This window comes from Taurulus bubalis (assembly GCF_910589615.1).
Source record: "Taurulus bubalis genome assembly, chromosome: 1".
Classification (NCBI taxonomy): Eukaryota; Metazoa; Chordata; class Actinopteri; order Perciformes; family Cottidae; genus Taurulus; species Taurulus bubalis.
This window is the reverse complement of record NC_136589.1, coordinates 1641848-1662566: the sequence shown is the minus strand read 5'-3', so window position 1 is coordinate 1662566 and position 20719 is coordinate 1641848. Positions and strand designations below refer to the sequence as shown.

The 20719-nt window shown below is 45.5% G+C and overlaps 1 protein-coding gene across 1 annotated transcript in view; it reads right to left on the bottom strand.

The window, feature by feature from the left end:
* The window catches only part of pdia5 (protein disulfide isomerase family A, member 5), a gene marked incomplete at its 5' end in the record, with an annotated part of 40134 nt that overhangs the window by 3762 nt on the left and 15653 nt on the right, over positions 1 to 20719 (bottom strand). The window contains 7 exons of the mRNA XM_079214857.1: positions 2192 to 2262; positions 3071 to 3201; positions 3788 to 3951; positions 8347 to 8417; positions 12615 to 12751; positions 14949 to 15020; positions 19015 to 19106. Coding sequence (XP_079070983.1) covers positions 2192 to 2262; positions 3071 to 3201; positions 3788 to 3951; positions 8347 to 8417; positions 12615 to 12751; positions 14949 to 15020; positions 19015 to 19106 — 738 coding nt within the window. The remainder of the gene's footprint in view (positions 1 to 2191; positions 2263 to 3070; positions 3202 to 3787; positions 3952 to 8346; positions 8418 to 12614; positions 12752 to 14948; positions 15021 to 19014; positions 19107 to 20719) is intronic.

Genomic DNA, 20719 nt, shown 5'->3' with positions numbered 1-20719 from the left:
GGGGCGACTCCTCTGGTTGTATAGAAGTCTATGCTTCATGTGTTGAAGCTGCATTCTCTCTCCTGACCACCAGGGGGCGACTCCTCTGGTTGTATAGAAGTCTATGCTTCATGTGTTAAAGCTGCATTCTCTCTCCTGACCACCAGGGGGCGACTCCTCTGGTTGTATAGAAGTCTATGCTTCATGTGTTGAAGCTGCATTCTCTCTCCTGACCACCAGGGGGCGACTCCTCTGGTTGTATAGAAGTCTATGCTTCATGTGTTGAAGCTGCATTCTCTCTCCTGACCACCAGGGGGCGACTCCTGAGTAGGGATGGGTATCGTTTGGGTTTTTTCCGATACCGGTGCTAAACCGATACTTTTAAAATGATACCGGTGCCTAAACGGTGCCTGAAACCATACTTTTTTATTGCCAAGGCAATTTTTTTTCTTCAAATTGAACAATATATTAACTGTTTAAAGAATACTAGAAATATAAATAAATACATACAAAATATACTTGACTTCAAACTACAGCTTCAAACCTTTTAACTTCAAACTATAAACAATATATATTTAAAAAAGAAGAGACACCAGCATCATGGCCTGATGGGACCGTGTGCAACAGAACTCAGACTCTGTTGGATCCTAAAACTGCTGCTTTATGGACTACACGTCATCATTAATATCAACTGGAGAGATTTGTTCCATCAAGCCGAGGACGACGTTCAAAAGCTCGTGCTCGTGTCTATTATTTTAATTTTAATAATCGTTTTTAGCGTGCGGGCACCGCGCTACCTTTTTAGTATCTATATACCGAGCAACTTTACAGAGTAGTGTAAAAAAAAAAGTATTTAAATCGGCTCAGGCACCGGAAGGAAGCACCGAAATCTGCGTTGCTTTCCGGTCCGGTAGGTACCGGACGTGTTGGAACCGGTGCCATATTGGCACCGGTTCCAACACGTCCGGTAGGTACCGGACGTGTTGGAACCGGTGCCATATTGGCACCGGTTCTCGGTACCCAACCCTAGTCTTGAGTGAGAGTGTGTGTAATAAACTGTTCACTGTAAATCATATTGAGTAAAAACATAAACTCTGAGCTCCTCAGTGAAGCGATGACATCATGATGGATTCATGTGAGACCAGCCTCTGTAAACATGTGGAACAGTTCAATGAAGATATAAAACATGTGGAGCCTCCAGCAAACACATGTGGACACTTATACAGATTTAAGTGTTTTCCAGATTTAGTAAAAACAATAATTACAGAACTCAGTTTATGTCACGATAACTGAGTTCTTCTGGACTAAAGACGGGTTCTAGTTCTAGTTCTCTACTTCTATCCTCATGGTTCTCCAGAGAGGAACAGAACTTTTATTCTGAAAATCCAGAACACAGAGAACAAATCATTGCTCATCTCATTCTGGAGCTGTGAGCCGAGTGAAGAAGAAGATAAAGAAGGAGGAGGATGGGGGGGGGGGAGGAGGAGGAGGAGAAGAAGAAGAAGGAGGAGAAGAAGAAAGAGAAGAAGAAGAAGAAGGAGAAGAAGAAAGAGGAAAAGAAGAAGAAGAAGAAGGAGAAGAAGGAGGAGAAGAAAGAGAAGAAGAAGAAGAAGGAGAAGAAGAAAGAGAAGAAGAAGAAGAAGGAGGAGAAGAAGAAAGAGAAGAAGAAAGAGAAGAAGGAGAAGAAGAAGAAGAAGAAGAAGAAGAAGAAGAAGGAGAAGAAGAAAGAGAAGAAGAAGAAGAAGGAGGAGAAGAAGAAAGAGAAGAAGAAAGAGAAGAAGAAGAAGAAGGAGAAGAAGGAGGAGAAGAAGAAAGAGAAGAAGAAGAAGGAGGAGAAGAAGAAGGAGAAGAAGGAGGAGAAGAAGAAGAAGGAGAAGGAGGAGAAGAAGAAGAAGGAGAAGAAGGAGGAGAAGAAGAAGAAGGAGAAGAAGGAGAAGAAGAAGAAGAAGGAGAAGAAGAAGGAGAAGAAGAAGAAGAAGGAGAAGAAGAAAGAGGAAAAGAAGAAAGAGGAAAAGAAGGACAAGGAGGAGGAAGAGGAGGAGAAGAAGTGTTCTTATTGATTGTTGTTCAGTTAGTTTTTTCTTCCTATTCTTCCATTTCTGGCACAATCATTTTACTTAATTAATAAAGTTATTATCTTATCCCTCTATTGGCAATGAAAACAATATATATATATATATATTTATACAGCAGCAGTAATGTCTGCACTCACCTTGCGGTCGTCTCTGAAGAGCTCTGCTGCTGTAGTGAAGTGAGGAACAGCACTCTTACAGTGAGGACACCCTGAGGGGACACACACACACACACACACACACACACACACACACACACACACACAGTTATTCTGATGTGTTCAGTGAGTCGTTGAGGGACAGCAGGTCAGTTATTATGTGGAGACACAGACATTAAAAATATAATTATTAATATTCATAACTAACGCTGACAACCAGGTGCACTCGTCTGCTCTCCTGGTCCATTAAGATAAAATACGTTCATGTTTTCATCGTCTCATTATGATTCTGTCTCTCGTCCATGTTCATATTCTACATAATTATCATTCATTTGCTTTGCACGTGTTGCTTTATGAGTAATATATATATATATATATATATATATATATATATATATATATATATATATATATATATATATATATATATATATATATATATATATACACACACACACATATATATTAACATCCTTTCTTATTATTGTTTCTTATGAATAATAAATGAGGAGGAACTTTGTCATTTTAATCCTATTTTTGTGGTTTAGTTTTGTAATATTTGCCTCTTGGCTCATTTACAGTTTTATTACCAAACAACCCAATAGATAAAGTTGATGAGTAAAGCTCTGAACCGAGGTCATGGGCTCCATCCCTCTGAGCTGCAGCTCCTAGGTCATGGGCTCCATCCCTCATATGTTCACTTCTACTCTCTACTCTCTACTCTCTACTCTCTGCAGACACGGCAGCTGTAACTGCTGGTCTGGGCTTCAGACTACGAGCCGCCCGTCAAGCTCCTCCTCTCAGTTACGTCAGCGCTCCTCCTCAACACAGGAAGTGGTGCCAGGAGGTCTGGGTACTCACAGGGAGCGTAGAACATGACCAGAGCGTGCTTCTTCTTCTTCAGCGCCTCCCGGAAGTCCTCCAATCCAAGATGGCTGACGCTGGAGGGCTTGTCCTCCCAGGACTGCTCCGGTGGAGGAGGAGCCTGAGGACTGCCGACACGAGAGAGACCAATAAAGCTTTGTTTACGTCTGCGCACAAACTAAATCTACTGTGAAGAATCAAAAGGAGGGATTATAGTTATGTGTAAACTCATATCTCATAAACTACTATTACAGGGTTCAGACACATTCTGACCAGTGGAGTTCAGGACTTTTCCATGACAAACATTTAGTGAAGTCTGGGTGTAAACAGTAAAAAGTGAGTAAATGTAGTATTTAAACTAACAATGAGAACACAAAGCATACAGTAAACCTTAAATGACTCAAATGAATGAGACAATAGTTTGATTAAAAGAATGAACATTTATATAGATGTCTGTATGTATGCCTGCTTATGTTTTGAGTCTTTCTTTTAAAAGCATATTCATTATTTCAAACTCAGCGTAAATGAACGACATGAACACATGAATATAACACATTTACATGAACACATGAATAATACATTTACATGACTCTTCCAGGTTTTCCATGACGTATGAACCCTGATATTACCATGAAATAAACCCTGTAGAAAAACAAGTCATGAGCCATGAGCCGACAGGAAGTGACCGAGGCTCCTCCTCCTTCAGCCGCTCACCTGTGCATGAACTCGATGATCTTGTCTTTGCTCCTCAGGTGCGGCAGCGTGAACGTGTCCTCGCCCCTCACAAAGTACTTCACCGTCGGGAAGCCGGAGATCTTGAAGCGCTCGCCCGCGGCCTTGTGCACCGTGGAGTCCACCGCCGCCAGCACACCCGGACTCTGTGGACGAGAGGCGGGGCTTCAGTCACCGACAGACCAGAGGAGACCAGCACATCAAAAACACCTACCTACCCATCCATCTACAATACATTCCTACCTACATACATACATACATACATACATACATATATATATATATATATATATATATATATATATATATATATATATATATATATATATGTAAATACATGTATATATATATATATATATATATATATGTAAATACATGTATACATATATATATATATATGTAAATACATGTATACATATATATATATATATATATATATATATATACCTACCTATATACCTACCTACCTACCTACCTACCTGTATACCTACCTACCTACCTACCTGTATACCTACCTACCTGTATACCTACCTACCTACCTGTATACCTACCTGTATACCTACCTACCTACCTACCTATATACCTACCTACCTACCTGTATACCTACCTACCTACCTGTATACCTACCTACCTACCTACCTATATACCTACCTACCTACCTGTATACCTACCTGTATACCTACCTACCTACCTGCATACCTACCTACCTACCTGTATACCTACCTACCTACCTGTATACCTACCTACCTACCTGTATACCTACCTACCTACCTACCTGTATACCTACCTACCTACCTACCTGTATACCTACCTACCTACCTGTATACCTACCTACCTACCTGTATACCTACCTACCTACCTACCTACCTGTATACCTACCTGTATACCTACCTACATACCTGCATACCTACCTACCTACCTGTATACCTACCTACCTACCTGTATACCTACCTACCTACCTGTATACCTACCTACCTACCTACCTACCTGTATACCTACCTACCTGTATACCTACCTACCTACCTGTATACCTACCTACTTACCTGTATACCTACCTACCTACCTGTATACCTACCTGTATACCTACCTACCTACCTGTATACCTACCTACCTACCTGTATACCTACCTACCTATATACCTACCTACCTACCTATCTATATACCTACCTACCTACCTGTATACCTACCTACCTACCTACCTATATACCTACCTACCTACCTGTATACCTACCTACCTATATACCTACCTACCTATATACCTACCTACCTACCTACCTACCTACCTACCTGTATACCTACCTACCTGTATACCTACCTACCTGTATACCTACCTACCTGTATACCTACCTGTATACCTACCTACCTATATACCTACCTACCTACCTACCTACCTGTATACCTACCTACCTGTATACCTACCTACCTACCTACCTGTATACCTACCTACCTGTATACCTACCTACCTACCTGTATACCTACCTACCTACCTACCTATATACCTACCTACCTACCTGTATACCTACCTACCTACCTGTATACCTACCTACCTACCTGTATACCTACCTACCTGTATACCTACCTACCTGTATACCTACCTACCTACCTACCTGTATACCTACCTACCTACCTGTATACCTACCTACCTACCTGTATACCTACCTACCTACCTACCTATATACCTACCTACCTACCTGTATACCTACCTGTATACCTACCTGCATACCTACCTGCATACCTACCTACCTACCTGTATACCTACCTACCTACCTGTATACCTACCTACCTACCTGTATACCTACCTACCTACCTACCTACCTGTATACCTACCTACCTGTATACCTACCTACCTACCTGTATACCTACCTACTTACCTGTATACCTACCTACCTACCTACCTGTATACCTACCTGTATACCTACCTACCTACCTACCTGTATACCTACCTACCTACCTGTATACCTACCTACCTATATACCTACCTACCTACCTACCTATCTATATACCTACCTACCTACCTGTATACCTACCTACCTACCTACCTATATACCTACCTACCTACCTGTATACCTACCTACCTACCTGTATACCTACCTACCTATATACCTACCTACCTACCTGTATACCTACCTACCTATATACCTACCTACCTATATACCTACCTACCTACCTGTATACCTACCTACCTACCTACCTACCTGTATACCTACCTACCTACCTCTATACCTACCTACCTACCTGTATACCTACCTACCTACCTACCTGTATACCTACCTACCTACCTGTATACCTCCCTACCTATATACCTACCTACCTACCTGTATACCTACCTCCCTACCTATCTATATACCTACCTACCTACCTACCTGTATACCTACCTACCTCCCTGTATACCTACCTACCTCCCTACCTATATACACCTACCTACCTGTATACCTACCTACCTACCTGTATACCTACCTACCTCTATACCTACCTACCTACCTGTATACCTACCTATCTATATACCTACCTACCTACCTGTATACCTACCTACCTACCTGTATACCTACCTACCTACCTACCTACCTGTATACCTACCTACCTACCTGTATACCTACCTACCTACCTACCTGTATACCTACCTACCTATATACCTACCTACCTACCTGTATACCTACCTATCTATATACCTACCTACCTACCTACCTGTATACCTACCTACCTACCTACCTGTATACCTACCTACCTACCTATATACCTACCTACCTGTATACCTACCTACCTACCTGTATACCTACCTACCTATATACCTACCTACCTACCTGTATACCTACCTACCTACCTACCTACCTGTATACCTACCTACCTACCTACCTGTATACCTACCTACCTATATACCTACCTACCTACCTACCTGTATACCTACCTACCTACCTCTATACCTACCTACCTACCTCTATACCTACCTACCTACCTCTATACCTACCTACCTACCTGTATACCTACCTACCTACCTGTATACCTACCTACCTCCCTACCTATATACACCTACCTACCTACCTACCTGTATACCTACCTACCTACCTGTATACCTACCTACCTGTATACCTACCTACCTACCTGTATACCTACCTACCTCTATACCTCCCTACCTATATACACCTACCTACCTACCTGTATACCTACCTACCTACCTGTATACCTACCTACCTCTATACCAACCTACCTACCTGTATACCTACCTACCTATATACCTACCTACCTACCTGTATACCTACCTATCTATATACCTACCTACCTGTATACCTACCTATATACCTTCCTACCTGTATACCTACCTACCTACCTACCTATATACCTACCTACCTACCTACCTGTATACCTACCTGTATACCTACCTACCTACCTATATACCTACCTTCCTACCTGTATACCTACCTTCCTACCTGTATACCTACCTACCTACCTGTATACCTACCTACCTACCTACCTATATACCTACCTACCTACCTGTATACCTACCTACCTGTATACCTACCTACCTCCCTACCTATATACCTACCTCCCTACCTACCTACATGTATACCTACCTCCCTACCTACCTACCTGTATACCTACCTCCCTACCTACCTACCTGTATACCTACCTATCTATATACCTACCTACCTACCTACCTGTATACCTACCTACCTACCTCTATACCTACCTACCTACCTACCTACCTATATACCTACCTACCTGTATACCTACCTACCTACCTGTATACCTACCTACCTACCTGTATACCTACCTATATACCTTCCTACCTGTATACCTACCTACCTACCTACCTATATACCTACCTACCTACCTGTATACCTACCTACCTACCTGTATACCTACCTACCTGTATACCTACCTACCTATCTGTATACCTACCTACCTACCTACCTATCTGTATACCTACCTACCTACCTACCTATCTGTATACCTACCTACCTACCTACCTACCTACCTGTATACCTACCTACCTATCCATCCATTTACCTTCCATCTACTGTTCCTAAAGCGTTTACAAAATACTGGTCCTCCTTTGTTCAACCCCTAAGACATGATCAGTGTTTTAATCAGTGAACCGTTTGTCACGTGATCGAGCACCAAGCTGAAAGATGACCTCGAGGGTGAACGGGCGTAACCGGTGCCATTAACACTTCAGGACCAACACTCCCAGTTCCAGTGTGTGTTCATGGAAGCGCTGCATGAGGAACTGAGCCGAGAGGAGATAATGAACGGCATGCTGGGTCTTCAGGCCACACGGATAATGGAGCAGGCTTCTCCCACTGACCTCCAGCTCCGGGCAGAGAGCCACTGGGAGGAGGTAAGTGTGTGTGTGTGTGTGTGTGTGTGTGTGTGTGTGTGTGTGTGGAGTTTGATGAGGAGTTAGATTACCACAGAGGACGGAGGGACACGCCTACTAACCACAAACACACCAGAGACGACGTGACCGACACACATGCAGAGACACACACACATGCAGAGACACACACACACAGAGACACACACACACACACACACACACTCACGTTGGCGCCCTTGTTGAGGATCTCAGCAGCTTCGTCGTACTCCGGCTTCATCTTCTTACAGTGTCCACACCCTGAAGAGTCACAGAGAGTATCATCATTTTTGTTATATAACTCATTATTATCAGTATTATTATCATTATCATTATTGTTATTGTTACACAACATGTTGAGACAAAGATTGGTGCATCAGGACGTCTCAGTTTAAATATCACACGATAGAAAACACTTCATCAGGATCATTTATGAATACAAATATGTATTAATGTCCCATTATCTTCTGTTCACATTAACATTGTATGAAGTGTGATCTACAAATAAATTAAACTTGACTAATAATTCACAGAAGATAAATCACATAGATTTACTTTGTTATTATCAAAATGATCTGCAGTGAGTGAACATCTGTCAAATGTTCATCCGGCCGACATATTTCACTCTTTCTTCCTCGACAACATCTGCTCCTAAAACATCTGTTTGTAGAAACTAGACTGACTGTGTTTAGACCACGCCCACAAGCTGCAGTGTGTTTAGACCACGCCCACAAGCTGCAGTGTGTTTAGACCACAAGCTGCAGTTTGTTTAGACCACGCCCACAAGCTGCAGTGTGTTTAGACCACGCCCACAGGCTGCAGTGTGTTTAGACCACGCCCACAGGCTGCACTGTGTTTAGACCACGCCCACAAGCTGCACTGTGTTTAGACCACGCCCACAAGCTGCACTGTGTTTAGACCACGCCCACAAGCTGCACTGTGTTTAGACCACGCCCACAAGCTGCAGTGTGTTTAGACCACGCCCACAAGCTGCAGTGTGTTTAGACCACGCCCACAAGCTGCAGTGTGTTTAGACCACGCCCACAAGCTGCAGTGTGTTTAGACCACGCCCACAGGCTGCAGTGTGTTTAGACCTGCGTCTATGTCGTACAACCGTGTATTATAGTGTGTCGTATCTGGAGGAGTACAACAAACAAGTCTGCTGTGAAGGTGTGCTGAGTATTGCATTATATATGCAGCAGCGGGGAGCTAGCAGCAGCAATAGCTAGCTAGCTAGCGCTGCTGCTAGCTTGCTACAGCGGGGTCACTGACCGGAGGTAGGAGCGGCTCGTAACCCGACCTTTACGGTATGTGTGTAAATCTAAAGAAGCGTCCTGGCCGTGCTCAGCTGCATGACACACGGCGTGGAGCGTCTCCAAAACTAAACGGCCCTCGCCAAAACAGTTCAGCAATTATGCAACGTGGAGCCTGAGCCGGCTATGACTCAAGGAGATAAAGTGTGTGTGTGTGATCACCGGATCAGGATTTTAAGTCTTGATGACATCATCATTTAACCCTCTGAACCCCAAAGCAGTTATTTCACTCTCCACACGTTCTTGATTTTCAAAATAAAAGTCCTGCTCCTGTCTGGAAACTGAACCGTCCTGAACACTTCTTTGGTGCAGAATAACTCCTAAAGAAATGCTAGTTTAATTTCTTTGAAAACAATGGAATCTAAATAATAAAAAAATGTCAAAGTGTTATCAATATTGAAGGAAACAAATTAAGTCTCTCTGTCTTATGAATATTGAACCATCTCTTCTCTTCCTCTCTCCTCCTGTTCATCAGTCAGAGTTTCTCCTCTTGTGGTCACATGACTGTTCTCAGTTGAATAAATCATGACATCATAGTTTCACTGAGGAGCTCAGACTTTAATGTTTTTACACAATCTGATTAAAGTGAACTCTTATTGGAGGAGAGATTCTAAACGAGACGTGTAGAGCAAGAGAAGCTTCTCTTATGTTTCTGATGTTTCTGCTCTCAGCGTTTACTTTCCTTCAGCCTCACTCTGGGAAACAGAGGCTCTTTATTTATTTTTTAACCCAACAACCCGCTGAGTGCTCAGAGGACAGCAGCCGGCTGACGGAGGGCCGGACCATTAATCTCACTCTGACAGCCATTAGGAGAACTGCAGCCGGCAGCAGGGATCTGTGTGAGTGTGTGAGTGTGAGAGTGTGTGTGTGTGTGTGTGTGTGTGTGTGTGTGTGTGTGTGTGTGAGAGGCGGAGATATGCGGCGTAATGGTCTGCAATAAATGTTTGTGTCACGGTATGAAATATGTGTTTGATAGGTGCACAGATATGTGTGTGTGTGTGATGCAGTCTGTTTCAGCTGAATGCCCTTGGTGTGTGTGTGTGTGTGTGTGTGTGTGTGTGTGTGTGTGTGTGTGTAGGGGGCGTCTGAGACCCGGTGGCGTTACGGTGTGGACGGTGAGAAAACAAAGATCTGGTGTTTTCTGTTCTTGACCACGACGTCAACTCATGACACGGAAATCATTTGTGCAAAGCAACGCGCTGTGGGGGCAGAACCTGAGAGAACAGAACCTGAGAGAACAGAACCTGAGAGAACAGAACCTGAGAGAACAGAACCTGAGAGAACAGAGCCTGAGAGAACACAACCTGTGAGAGACAGAACCTGAGAGAACAGAACCTGAGAGAACAGAGCCTGAGAGAACAGAGCCTGAGAGAACAGAACCTGAGAGAACAGAACCTGTGGGAACAGAACCTGAGAGAACAGAACCTGAGAGAACAGAACCTGTGGGAACAGAACCTGAGAGAACAGAACCTGAGAGAACAGAACCTGAAAGAACAGAGCCTGAGAGAACAGAACCTGAAAGAACAGAGCCTGAGAGAACAGAACCTGAGAGAACAGAGCCTGTGAGAGACAGAACCTGAGAGAACAGAGCCTGTGAGAGACATCCTGCCGGTCCTCGACTCACAACTTCTGTGAGCGTTTCTAAGACGAGAAGTCGTTTGTTTGTGGGCCGAAGCTTTGAAGCGTTTACGCACAAACACAAACAAAGTAGCATAGCTACAAGTAGTATAGCTCCAAGTAGTGTAGCTACAAAGTAGCATAGCTACAAGTAGTATAGCTCCAAGTAGTGTAGCTACAAAGTAGTATAGCTCCAAGTAGTGTAGCTACAAAGTAGCATAGCTACAAGTAGTATAGCTACAAAGTAGCATTGCTACAAAGTAGTGTAGCTCCAAGTAGTGTAGCTACAAGTAGTATAGCTCCAAGTAGTGTAGCTCCAAGTAGTGTAGCTACAAAGTAGCATTGCTACAAAGTAGTATAGCTACAAGTAGTATAGCTACAAGTAGTGTAGCTACAAGTAGTATAGCTCCAAGTAGTGTAGCTCCAAGTAGTGTAGCTACAAAGTAGCATTGCTACAAAGTAGTATAGCTACAAAGTAGTATAGCTACAAGTAGTGTAGCTACAAGTAGTGTAGCTACAAGTAGTATAGCTCCAAGTAGTGTAGCTCCAAGTAGTGTAGCTACAAAGTAGTATAGCTCCAAGTAGGGTAGCTACAAAGTAGTATAGCTACAAGTAGTGTAGCTACAAGTAGTATAGCTCCAAGTAGTGTAGCTCCAAGTAGTATAGCTACAAAGTAGCATTGCTACAAAGTAGCACTGCTACAAAGTAGCATTGCTACAAAGTAGTACAGCTACAAAGTAGTATAGCTCCAAGTAGTGTAGCTACAAAGTAGCATTGCTACAAAGTAGTATAGCTCCAAGTAGTATAGCTACAAAGTAGTATAGCTACAAACAGCCAACCCGATTCATAAATCTGCTCTTTTTTTCCGGCTGATCTCATTTACAGAAATCTCTCATTTCTACATTTCAAACTTCAACTCGCAAAAGTGAGTTGACAGTTTGAGTCGGTGAATAACGAGTCAAAGTCTGGATGTGTTCTACCCTCTGGGTGTGTTCACCCTGTCACAATGTTCTACCCTCTGGGTGTGTTCACCCTGTCACAATGTTCTACCCTCTGGGTGTGTTCACCCTGTCACAATGTTCTACCCTCTGGGTGTGTTCACCCTGTCACAATGTTCTACCCTCTGGGTGTGTTCACCCTGTCACAATGTTCTACCCTCTGGGTGTGTTCACCCTGTCACAGTGTTATACCCTCTGGGTGTGTTCACCCTGTCACAGTGTTATACCCTCTGGGTGTGTTCACCCTGTCACAGGGGTGTGAGAGCAGCTTCAGGACAATGCAATTGTTATGACTAATAATGAAATAAGCTACACAGCAGTACTTATATCTTTGGTACTTTAAGTATGCTTTGATGCTAATACTTTTGTACTTTTACTTGTAAGCTAAAAGTATTTTTGCATTGTAGTATTTCTACAAAGTAGTATAGTATGTGTGGGGTTGTAAAATAGACCCAGGCCTTTACAGACATGATGAATACTTAAAAATGATCACTACTTGAAGGGTGATCACGCCCTGCGCTCTGACTCACAGGGAGCGTAGAACATGATGAGGGCGGCAGGATTCTCCTCCAGGAAGCTGTCGAAGGTCTCGTCCGTCAGGTGGTGGACCGGGGAGTCCGTCTCCGTCCACGGGACCTCGGGGGTCTTCGGCTGGGGGGCCTGAGGGCTGGAGGGGGGGGACAGGGATGATGAAGATGATGATGATGATGAGGGACGGTTACTTTACATGAAAACAGACACGCTCCAGCTGGCGTGTAATCTGCAGAAATCAGAAACAGCTGTAAACCGGCTCTCCACCCAACGTGACACACACACACACACACACACACACACACACACACACACACACACACACACACACACACACACACATCTGGACTGAAGCAGCCCCGCCCAGATGACTGAGTCCAGTGTGACTGGAGACAGATGTAAACAAGTCCTGTTCAGAGACACACACATTATATGGGTCACTTTTAAATAAGAACTTCTCCTCCACGAGGTTTAATGTGCTCCGATATATAAAGAGCTCTGGATCCGGGACCACCAGGGACCACCAGGGACTGAAGGGTCCACCAGGGTCCACCAGGGTCCACCAGGGACTGAAGGGTCCACCAGGGTCCATCAGGGTCCATCAGGGACAACCAGGGACTGAAGGGACCACCAGGGACCACCAGGGATTACCAGGGTCCATCAGGGACCACCAGGGACCACCAGGGTCCATCAGGGACTGAAGGGACCACCAGGGTCCACCAGGGACCATCAGGGACTGAAGGGACCACCAGGGTCCACCAGGGACCATCAGGGTCCATCAGGGACTGAAGAGACCACCAGGGTCCATCAGGGTCCACCAGGGTCCACCAGGGACCATCAGGGACTGAAGGGACCATCAGGGTTCATCAGGGACTGAAGGGACCACCAGGGTTCATCAGGGACCACCAGGGTTTATCAGGGACCACCAGGGATCATCAGGGACCACCAGGGATCATCAGGGACCACCAGGGATCATCAGGGACTGAATGGACCATCAGGGTTCATCAGGGACCACCAGGGACCATCAGGGACTGAAGAGACCACCAGGGTTCATCAGGGTCCACCAGGGACCATCAGGGACTGAAGGGACCACCAGGGACTGAAGGGACCACCAGGGACCACCAGGGACCACCAGGGACCACCAGGGACTGAAGGGACCACCAGGGACCACCAGGGACTGAAGGGACCATTAGGGACCATCAGGGACTGAAGGGTCCACCAGGGACCACCAGGGACTGAAGGGACCACCAGGGACCACCAGGGACTGAAGGGTCCACCAGGGACTGAAGGGACCACCAGGGACCACCAGGGACTGAAGGGACCATCAGGGACCACCAGGGACTGAAGGGACCATCAGGGATCACCAGGGACCATCAGGGACTGAAGGGTCCACCAGGGACCACTGGAGCTGGAGAGACTTTAACGTGTTCACCTCTGAAGGGAAGGAAGCGGTATTACACTAATTATTAAACGTCGTAGCTTCTTATTCCTATTTGTAATGTTTTTATGTTATTTATTATCACTCTGAAGCGAGTATTTCTACTGCGCACACACACACACACACACACACACACACACACACACACACACACACACACACACACACACACACACACACACTTTGTTGTTGTGAACATACATGTTGCTGCTCTAAAAACAATATTAAAAATTGTCTCATTTATTCATAAAGAAGAGCAGCTCTTTGTCGTCATAAAATAATAACTCTCCACTCATAAAGGGGGCGGGGCAGCAGAGGGTATTTATTTATCTGCAATATGCCGCCTGGCCACTAGAGGCCACTACATCTCACACACCGCTGCTTTAACCAGTGCTTTACTGCAAGCATCCCTCACTGGAAAGATGCAGAAGGAGTGGTGTGACTGAGCTCGCTGTGGCTCTGCTCCTCCTATCAAAGAGGACAGAGGAAAGAAGGAGAGTCGAGGTGGGAGGCTTGAGAGCAGAGAGGTGAGGAAGAGAGGTGAGACACTGAGCAGGTGTAGATGGATGACAGAGTGGTGAGGAAGAGGTGTGAGGAAGACCACGGCCGAGGGAAAAGGTGGCGCTGAGAGGTTGGAGCGGTCTCCTTTTGTCGGAGGCAGGAAGTTCTTTTTACATTAAAAGGGAGAGTGTTTCTCCCTCTTTCCTGCCCTGGAACACAGCAGACTCACAAAGACACAGAGTTCACCTCAGCTCTGCTGCCCTCCTGCTGCCTCGTCTGGGAGGGTTGAGCGACTTTGGAGAATCTAAAGCAACCGTTTAAAAGCCCAAAGTCACTCAATAACACACTCGGTGTACATGCATCCTCAGAGGGCGAGGAAGAGGAAGATACTCACTTCTTCATCCAGTCAGCGATATCTTTGGCCGTGGCTCCGTAGTTCTCGTAGTGGTAGAGGAACTTCCCCTTCCTGAGGAGACGAGAACAAATGATCTCCAGCAGACACGACTACACTTCCACCGCATCACAGGTTCACACACATCGGACCAGTGGTCCAGGACTTCACACCAAATGTCATCACAGACATTTAGTGAAGTCTGGGTGTAAACAGTAGAAAGTGAGTAAATGTAGTATTTAAACTAACAATGAGAATACAAAGCATACAGTAAACCTTAAATGACTCAAATGAATGAGACAATAGTTTGATTAAAAGAATAAACATTTATATAGATGCCTGTATGTATGCCTGCTTATATTTTGAGTCTTTCTTTTAAAAGCATATTCATTATTTCAAACTCAGCGTAAATGAACGTCATGAACACATGAATATAACACATTTACATGAACACATGAATATAACACATTTACATGAACACATGAATATAACACATTTACATGAACACATGAATATAACACATTTACATGAACACATGAATACAACACATTTACATGAACACATGAATATAACACATTTACATGACTTTTACTAAACTTTGGGGATTTTATTTTTTTAAAGGACTTATCCAGGCCTGGAAATAACCATTTTAACTCCATGACTGTTCCAAGAACGCTGACATTAACACAACGCACCTTTTTCTCTTTTTCCTGAAAATGGGAGAATTGTGTTTTTTCAAAACTAAAACTCTGCGATCTCAGACGGCTCATGAGGAAGGAGACGGTCATTTCCAGTTTGTCATGGTGGGATCAAGGAAAAACACGGTTTTTGGACTGAATATGCTTCCTAACATGGGAATGATTGTGTTTATTGTGATCATTAATTCAGATTTAGACGCTTTAGGTCGTAATCTTTCTAAAGATGTGCAGTATTACTCTGTGGGATGAGGGGAAGGAACCGGACAATATAATTAAAACAAGTATTTTTTGGGGAATCTTGCTCAGACTCTTGATCATATTTATGATGAAAACAAGTTTAATGCGTTGCAGATTCATTAGAGATCCAGGACAATATGTCTGGTATTCATATCGTGGTCATATGAGCTGTAGGGGACCCTAGAGGAACTGGCTTAAACACAACCAGACCTCACGTTCCTACACGTTCTGTACTTCAGAGTCAACTGTGAGCCTCATGAGCGTCAATGCAATGGGATTAAAGTCTCCTGAAAGCAGGACATCACAAGAAGCTGCTGACTTCATCTCCTCCTAAAGAACACACAATCACGGTGGAGGTGGTCGTACGTCTCTCAGTAGCTGCTCTGCAGTTACACCCTAACACACACTAGGGGGCGCTGTGGTTTCTGCAGCACGATGTCGAGTGTCTTCGTCAGTTTGTGGGAGACGTGCACGAGAAGCTGCAGCCGAGCGGACAGAAAGACCCTCAACACGAAACACAAGGGGACATTCAGCCGGGATCGATGGTCCTCTCACACACACACACACACACACACACACACTCACTCACACACACACACACATTTCTTAAGTGAGCGGCCGCTTGGAATTCAATCAGGAGATTTATGGCTGCCTCCATCTTCTCTCCTTTATCTCCGCTGCAGTAAAAAAATCCAAGAGATCGAGTTAAGGGAACGTCAATGTAACGGCCCGCTGTGTTCCTCCTGGTTTAAGGGACCCGACCAGGACCTTGACCAGGACCTGGTTTAAGGGACCCGACCTGGACCAGGACCTGGTTTAAGGGACCCGACCAGGACCTGGACCAGGACCTGGTTTAAGGGACCCGACCAGGACCTGGACCAGGACCTGGTTTAAGGGACCCGACCAGGACCTGGACCAGGACCTGGTTTAAGGGACCTAACCAGGACCTGGTTTAATGGACACGGCGGAGGACCTGGACCAGGACCTGGTTTAAAGGACCCGGCGGAGGACCTGGACCAGGACCTGGTTTTAAGGACCCGGCGGAGGACCTGAACCAGGACCTGGTTTAAAGGACCCGACCAGGACCTGGTTTAAAGGACCCGACCAGGACCTGGTTTAAAGGACCTGGCGGAGGACCTAGACCAGGACCTGGTTTAAAGGACCCGACCAGGACCAGGACCTGGTTTAAAGGACCCGGCGGAGGACCTGGACCAGGACCTGGTTTAAAGGACCCGGTGGAGGACCTGGACCAGGACCTGGTTTAAAGGACCCGGCGGAGGACCTGGACCAGGACCTGGTTTAAAGGACCCGACCAGGACCTGGACCTGGTTTAAAGGGACCCTGGAGGCCGAGTGCATCCCGGGTCCACTGATTGGGCGGCTGGACCGTTCGTGAGCGTTTCTTAATCTGCAGAGAGGTGAAAAGACCGGGAACACTCCGTCTTACAGGGTGTGTGTGTGTGTGTGTGTGTGTGTGTGTGTGTGTGTTTCTCTGCAGGTTGACCCAGCGGTGATTAGCCGCCGTTTATCAGCGAGGGGCTCATTACCGCCGCGATGGGCTCGGACACTCGTTAGCTCTCGACCGCGCTGACGCTAATGCACCACCGGCTAACGGACGCACTCCGGCTCAGCCTCAGCCTCAGCCTCAGCCACACACACACACACACACACACACACACACACACACACACACACACACACACACACACACACACACACACGCACGCACGCACGCAAAAGCTGACTAACCACAAAGGCACTTAATCGGTCGCGGTCTAATTAAAAGACCGGGCTGGAATGAGAGCTGAAAGTGGAAAAAGAGGCTGAAGGAGTAAGAAGCTAAAGAACACTGTAGATATGAGGAGGGGGGGGGGGGTCAACACACACCACCAGAACACACCATCGACTCAGTCTGGTTTATGAACTGGTTTTGAGTCTCTGGACCGACTGGTTCCTGAAGCAGAGGCCAGAAAACCAAACTACATCATGAAAAAGTTTGACTTTTGGTCCAAAAATATCTTAAAATCTCGACCAATCAAACAAAATAACGGCCTTTGAAGCAGCGAAGGGGTTCGTTTCTCCCGCCAGTTTAGCATTGAAGCTAGCGAGCGAGCTAACAGCCAGCTGGCTGCTAGCTTCATCCCATTGTGTTTCTGTGGCGTCGGAACATCGCTACAGTTTGATTGACAATGAGACAGCAATCCAAATGAGTTGCCAACTCTCTCTTTGTCCATCAACGGATCACTGCACCCACACAGCTGTGAAGCTGCGTTTATCCTGCTCACCACCAGGGGGCGAACCAACTGAATGACCTGAGAGGAACCAAGAGGACGACGAGTGAAGCTCAGAGATATGAGGGAAGAAAACTGAATCCTGGTAAAAAGACTGAACTCCTGTGAGTTTACTTTTCTCAAAGGAACAGCGGACGACCTTGAAACGTTCTCCTTCACACGACCCCTTACAACTTCAGATTTCAATAACAGACACATCTCCGTAACCCTACGGGCTTGTGTGAGTCAAACAAAGCAATACAGCCTTATACACCCTGCTAGTACCTGTAGCGTCACAAAACAGCTGAAACTGTTTTTCTTCTTTTGCCGGCGGACTCTTCTGAGTCCTGAAGCCTTCCTGGTTGGCCCACATTTCTAAAAGCACGTCACACAGCAGGTGTGGAAGCTGATGAACATTTCCATACCCAGCATGCCCCATTCAGACGATGTTTTGCCATAAAATAAGTATTTTTTCCATTTTTGAACCGAACGACACAGTTTTCGGACTGAAACTCCTTCCTAACATGCCAAGGCTTTGTTGGATTGTGATTCCAATTCTTTAGGTCCTAATCTTTCCAAAAAGGTGTGTTATTAGTATGTGGGCTGTTGTTAAGGCCCAGAACCAAACAGTTTTAACAAGTCAGGGACGCTCAAGGAGCCATTTTGGGGAATCTGGCTCATACCATGCTGGATGTTCATGTTATGATCACAATATGGTATAAAAGCTTTGTTTTTTCTTCATATATTTTTTTTAAGCAAAAAGATTCAGAAAAAAATGATATAAAATAACCCAAGTATAGAACTCATTTGGGGTTCCTAAGACTACTAAGAAGCTGAGTCCTGAGGATGAGAGACGCTCACTCACTCAAAGTAGCAGAAGGTCGGGTATCCTTTCACGTCGTACTCCTGCTTCAGGACGTCGAACTCAGCCGGGTGCACGTTCATGCCCGCCAGCACCTGAAACACACACACACACACACACACACACACACACACACACACACACACATACACACACACACACACTTTGAGAGGCAGGTGAAGGACATAAACATGAAAGCGTTCATCAGAGGCGTCGATGCACAAAAACGGAACACTACCGTAATAAAAGAGAGACCTGAAGTCACGATGCAGCTTAAACACATGAAGCATAGACTTCTATACAACCAGAGGAGTCGCCCCCTGGTGTCCAGGAGAGAGAATGCAGCTTTAACACATGAAGCATAGACTTCTATACAACCAGAGGAGTCGCCCCCTGGTGGTCAGGAGAGAGAATGCAGCTTTAACACATGAAGCATAGACTTCTATACAACCAGAGGAGTCGCCCCCTGGTGGCCAGGAGAGAGAATGCAGCTTAAACACATGAAGCATAGACTTCCTTCTATACAACCAGAGGAGTCTCCCCCTGGTGGTCAGGAGAGAGAATGCAGCTTTAACACATGAAGCATAGACTTCTATACAACCAGAGGAGTCGCCCCCTGGTGGTCAGGAGAGAGAATGCAGCTTTAACACATGAAGCATAGACTTCTATACAACCAGAGGAGTCGCCCCCTGGTGGTCAGGAGAGAGAATGCAGCTTTAACATATGAAGCATAGACTTCTATACAACCAGAGGAGTCGCCCCCTGGTGGTCAGGAGAGAGAATGCAGCTTTAACATATGAAGCATAGACTTCTATACAACCAGAGGAGTCGCCCCCTGGTGGTCAGGAGAGAGAATGTAGCTTTAACACATGAAGCATAGACTTCCTTCTATACAACCAGAGGAGTCGCCCCCTGGTGGTCAGGAGAGAGAATGCAGCTTTAACACATGAAGCATAGACTTCTATACAACCAGAGGAGTCGCCCCCTGGTGGTCAGGAGAGAGAATGCAGCTTTAACACATGAAGCATAGACTTCTATACAACCAGAGGAGTCGCCCCCTGGTGGTCAGGAGAGAGAATGCAGCTTTAACATATGAAGCATAGACTTCTATACAACCAGAGGAGTCGCCCCCTGGTGGTCAGGAGAGAGAATGCAGCTTTAACATATGAAGCATAGACTTCTATACAACCAGAGGAGTCGCCCCCTGGTGGTCAGGAGAGAGAATGTAGCTTTAACACATGAAGCATAGACTTCCTTCTATACAACCAGAGGAGTCGCCCCCTGGTGGTCAGGAGAGAGAATGCAGCTTTAACACATGAAGCATAGACTTCTATACAACCAGAGGAGTCGCCCCCTGGTGGTCAGGAGAGAGAATGCAGCTTTAACACATGAAGCATAGACTTCTATACAACCAGAGGAGTCGCCCCCTGGTGGTCAGGAGAGAGAATGCAGCTTTAACATATGAAGCATAGACTTCTATACAACCAGAGGAGTCGCCCCCTGGTGGTCAGGAGAGAGAATGCAGCTTTAACATATGAAGCATAGACTTCTATACAACCAGAGGAGTCGCCCCCTGGTGGTCAGGAGAGAGAATGTAGCTTTAACACATGAAGCATAGACTTCCTTCTATACAACCAGAGGAGTCGCCCCCTGGTGGTCAGGAGAGAGAATGCAGCTTTACCACATGAAGCCAAAGCTTTATTAAAGA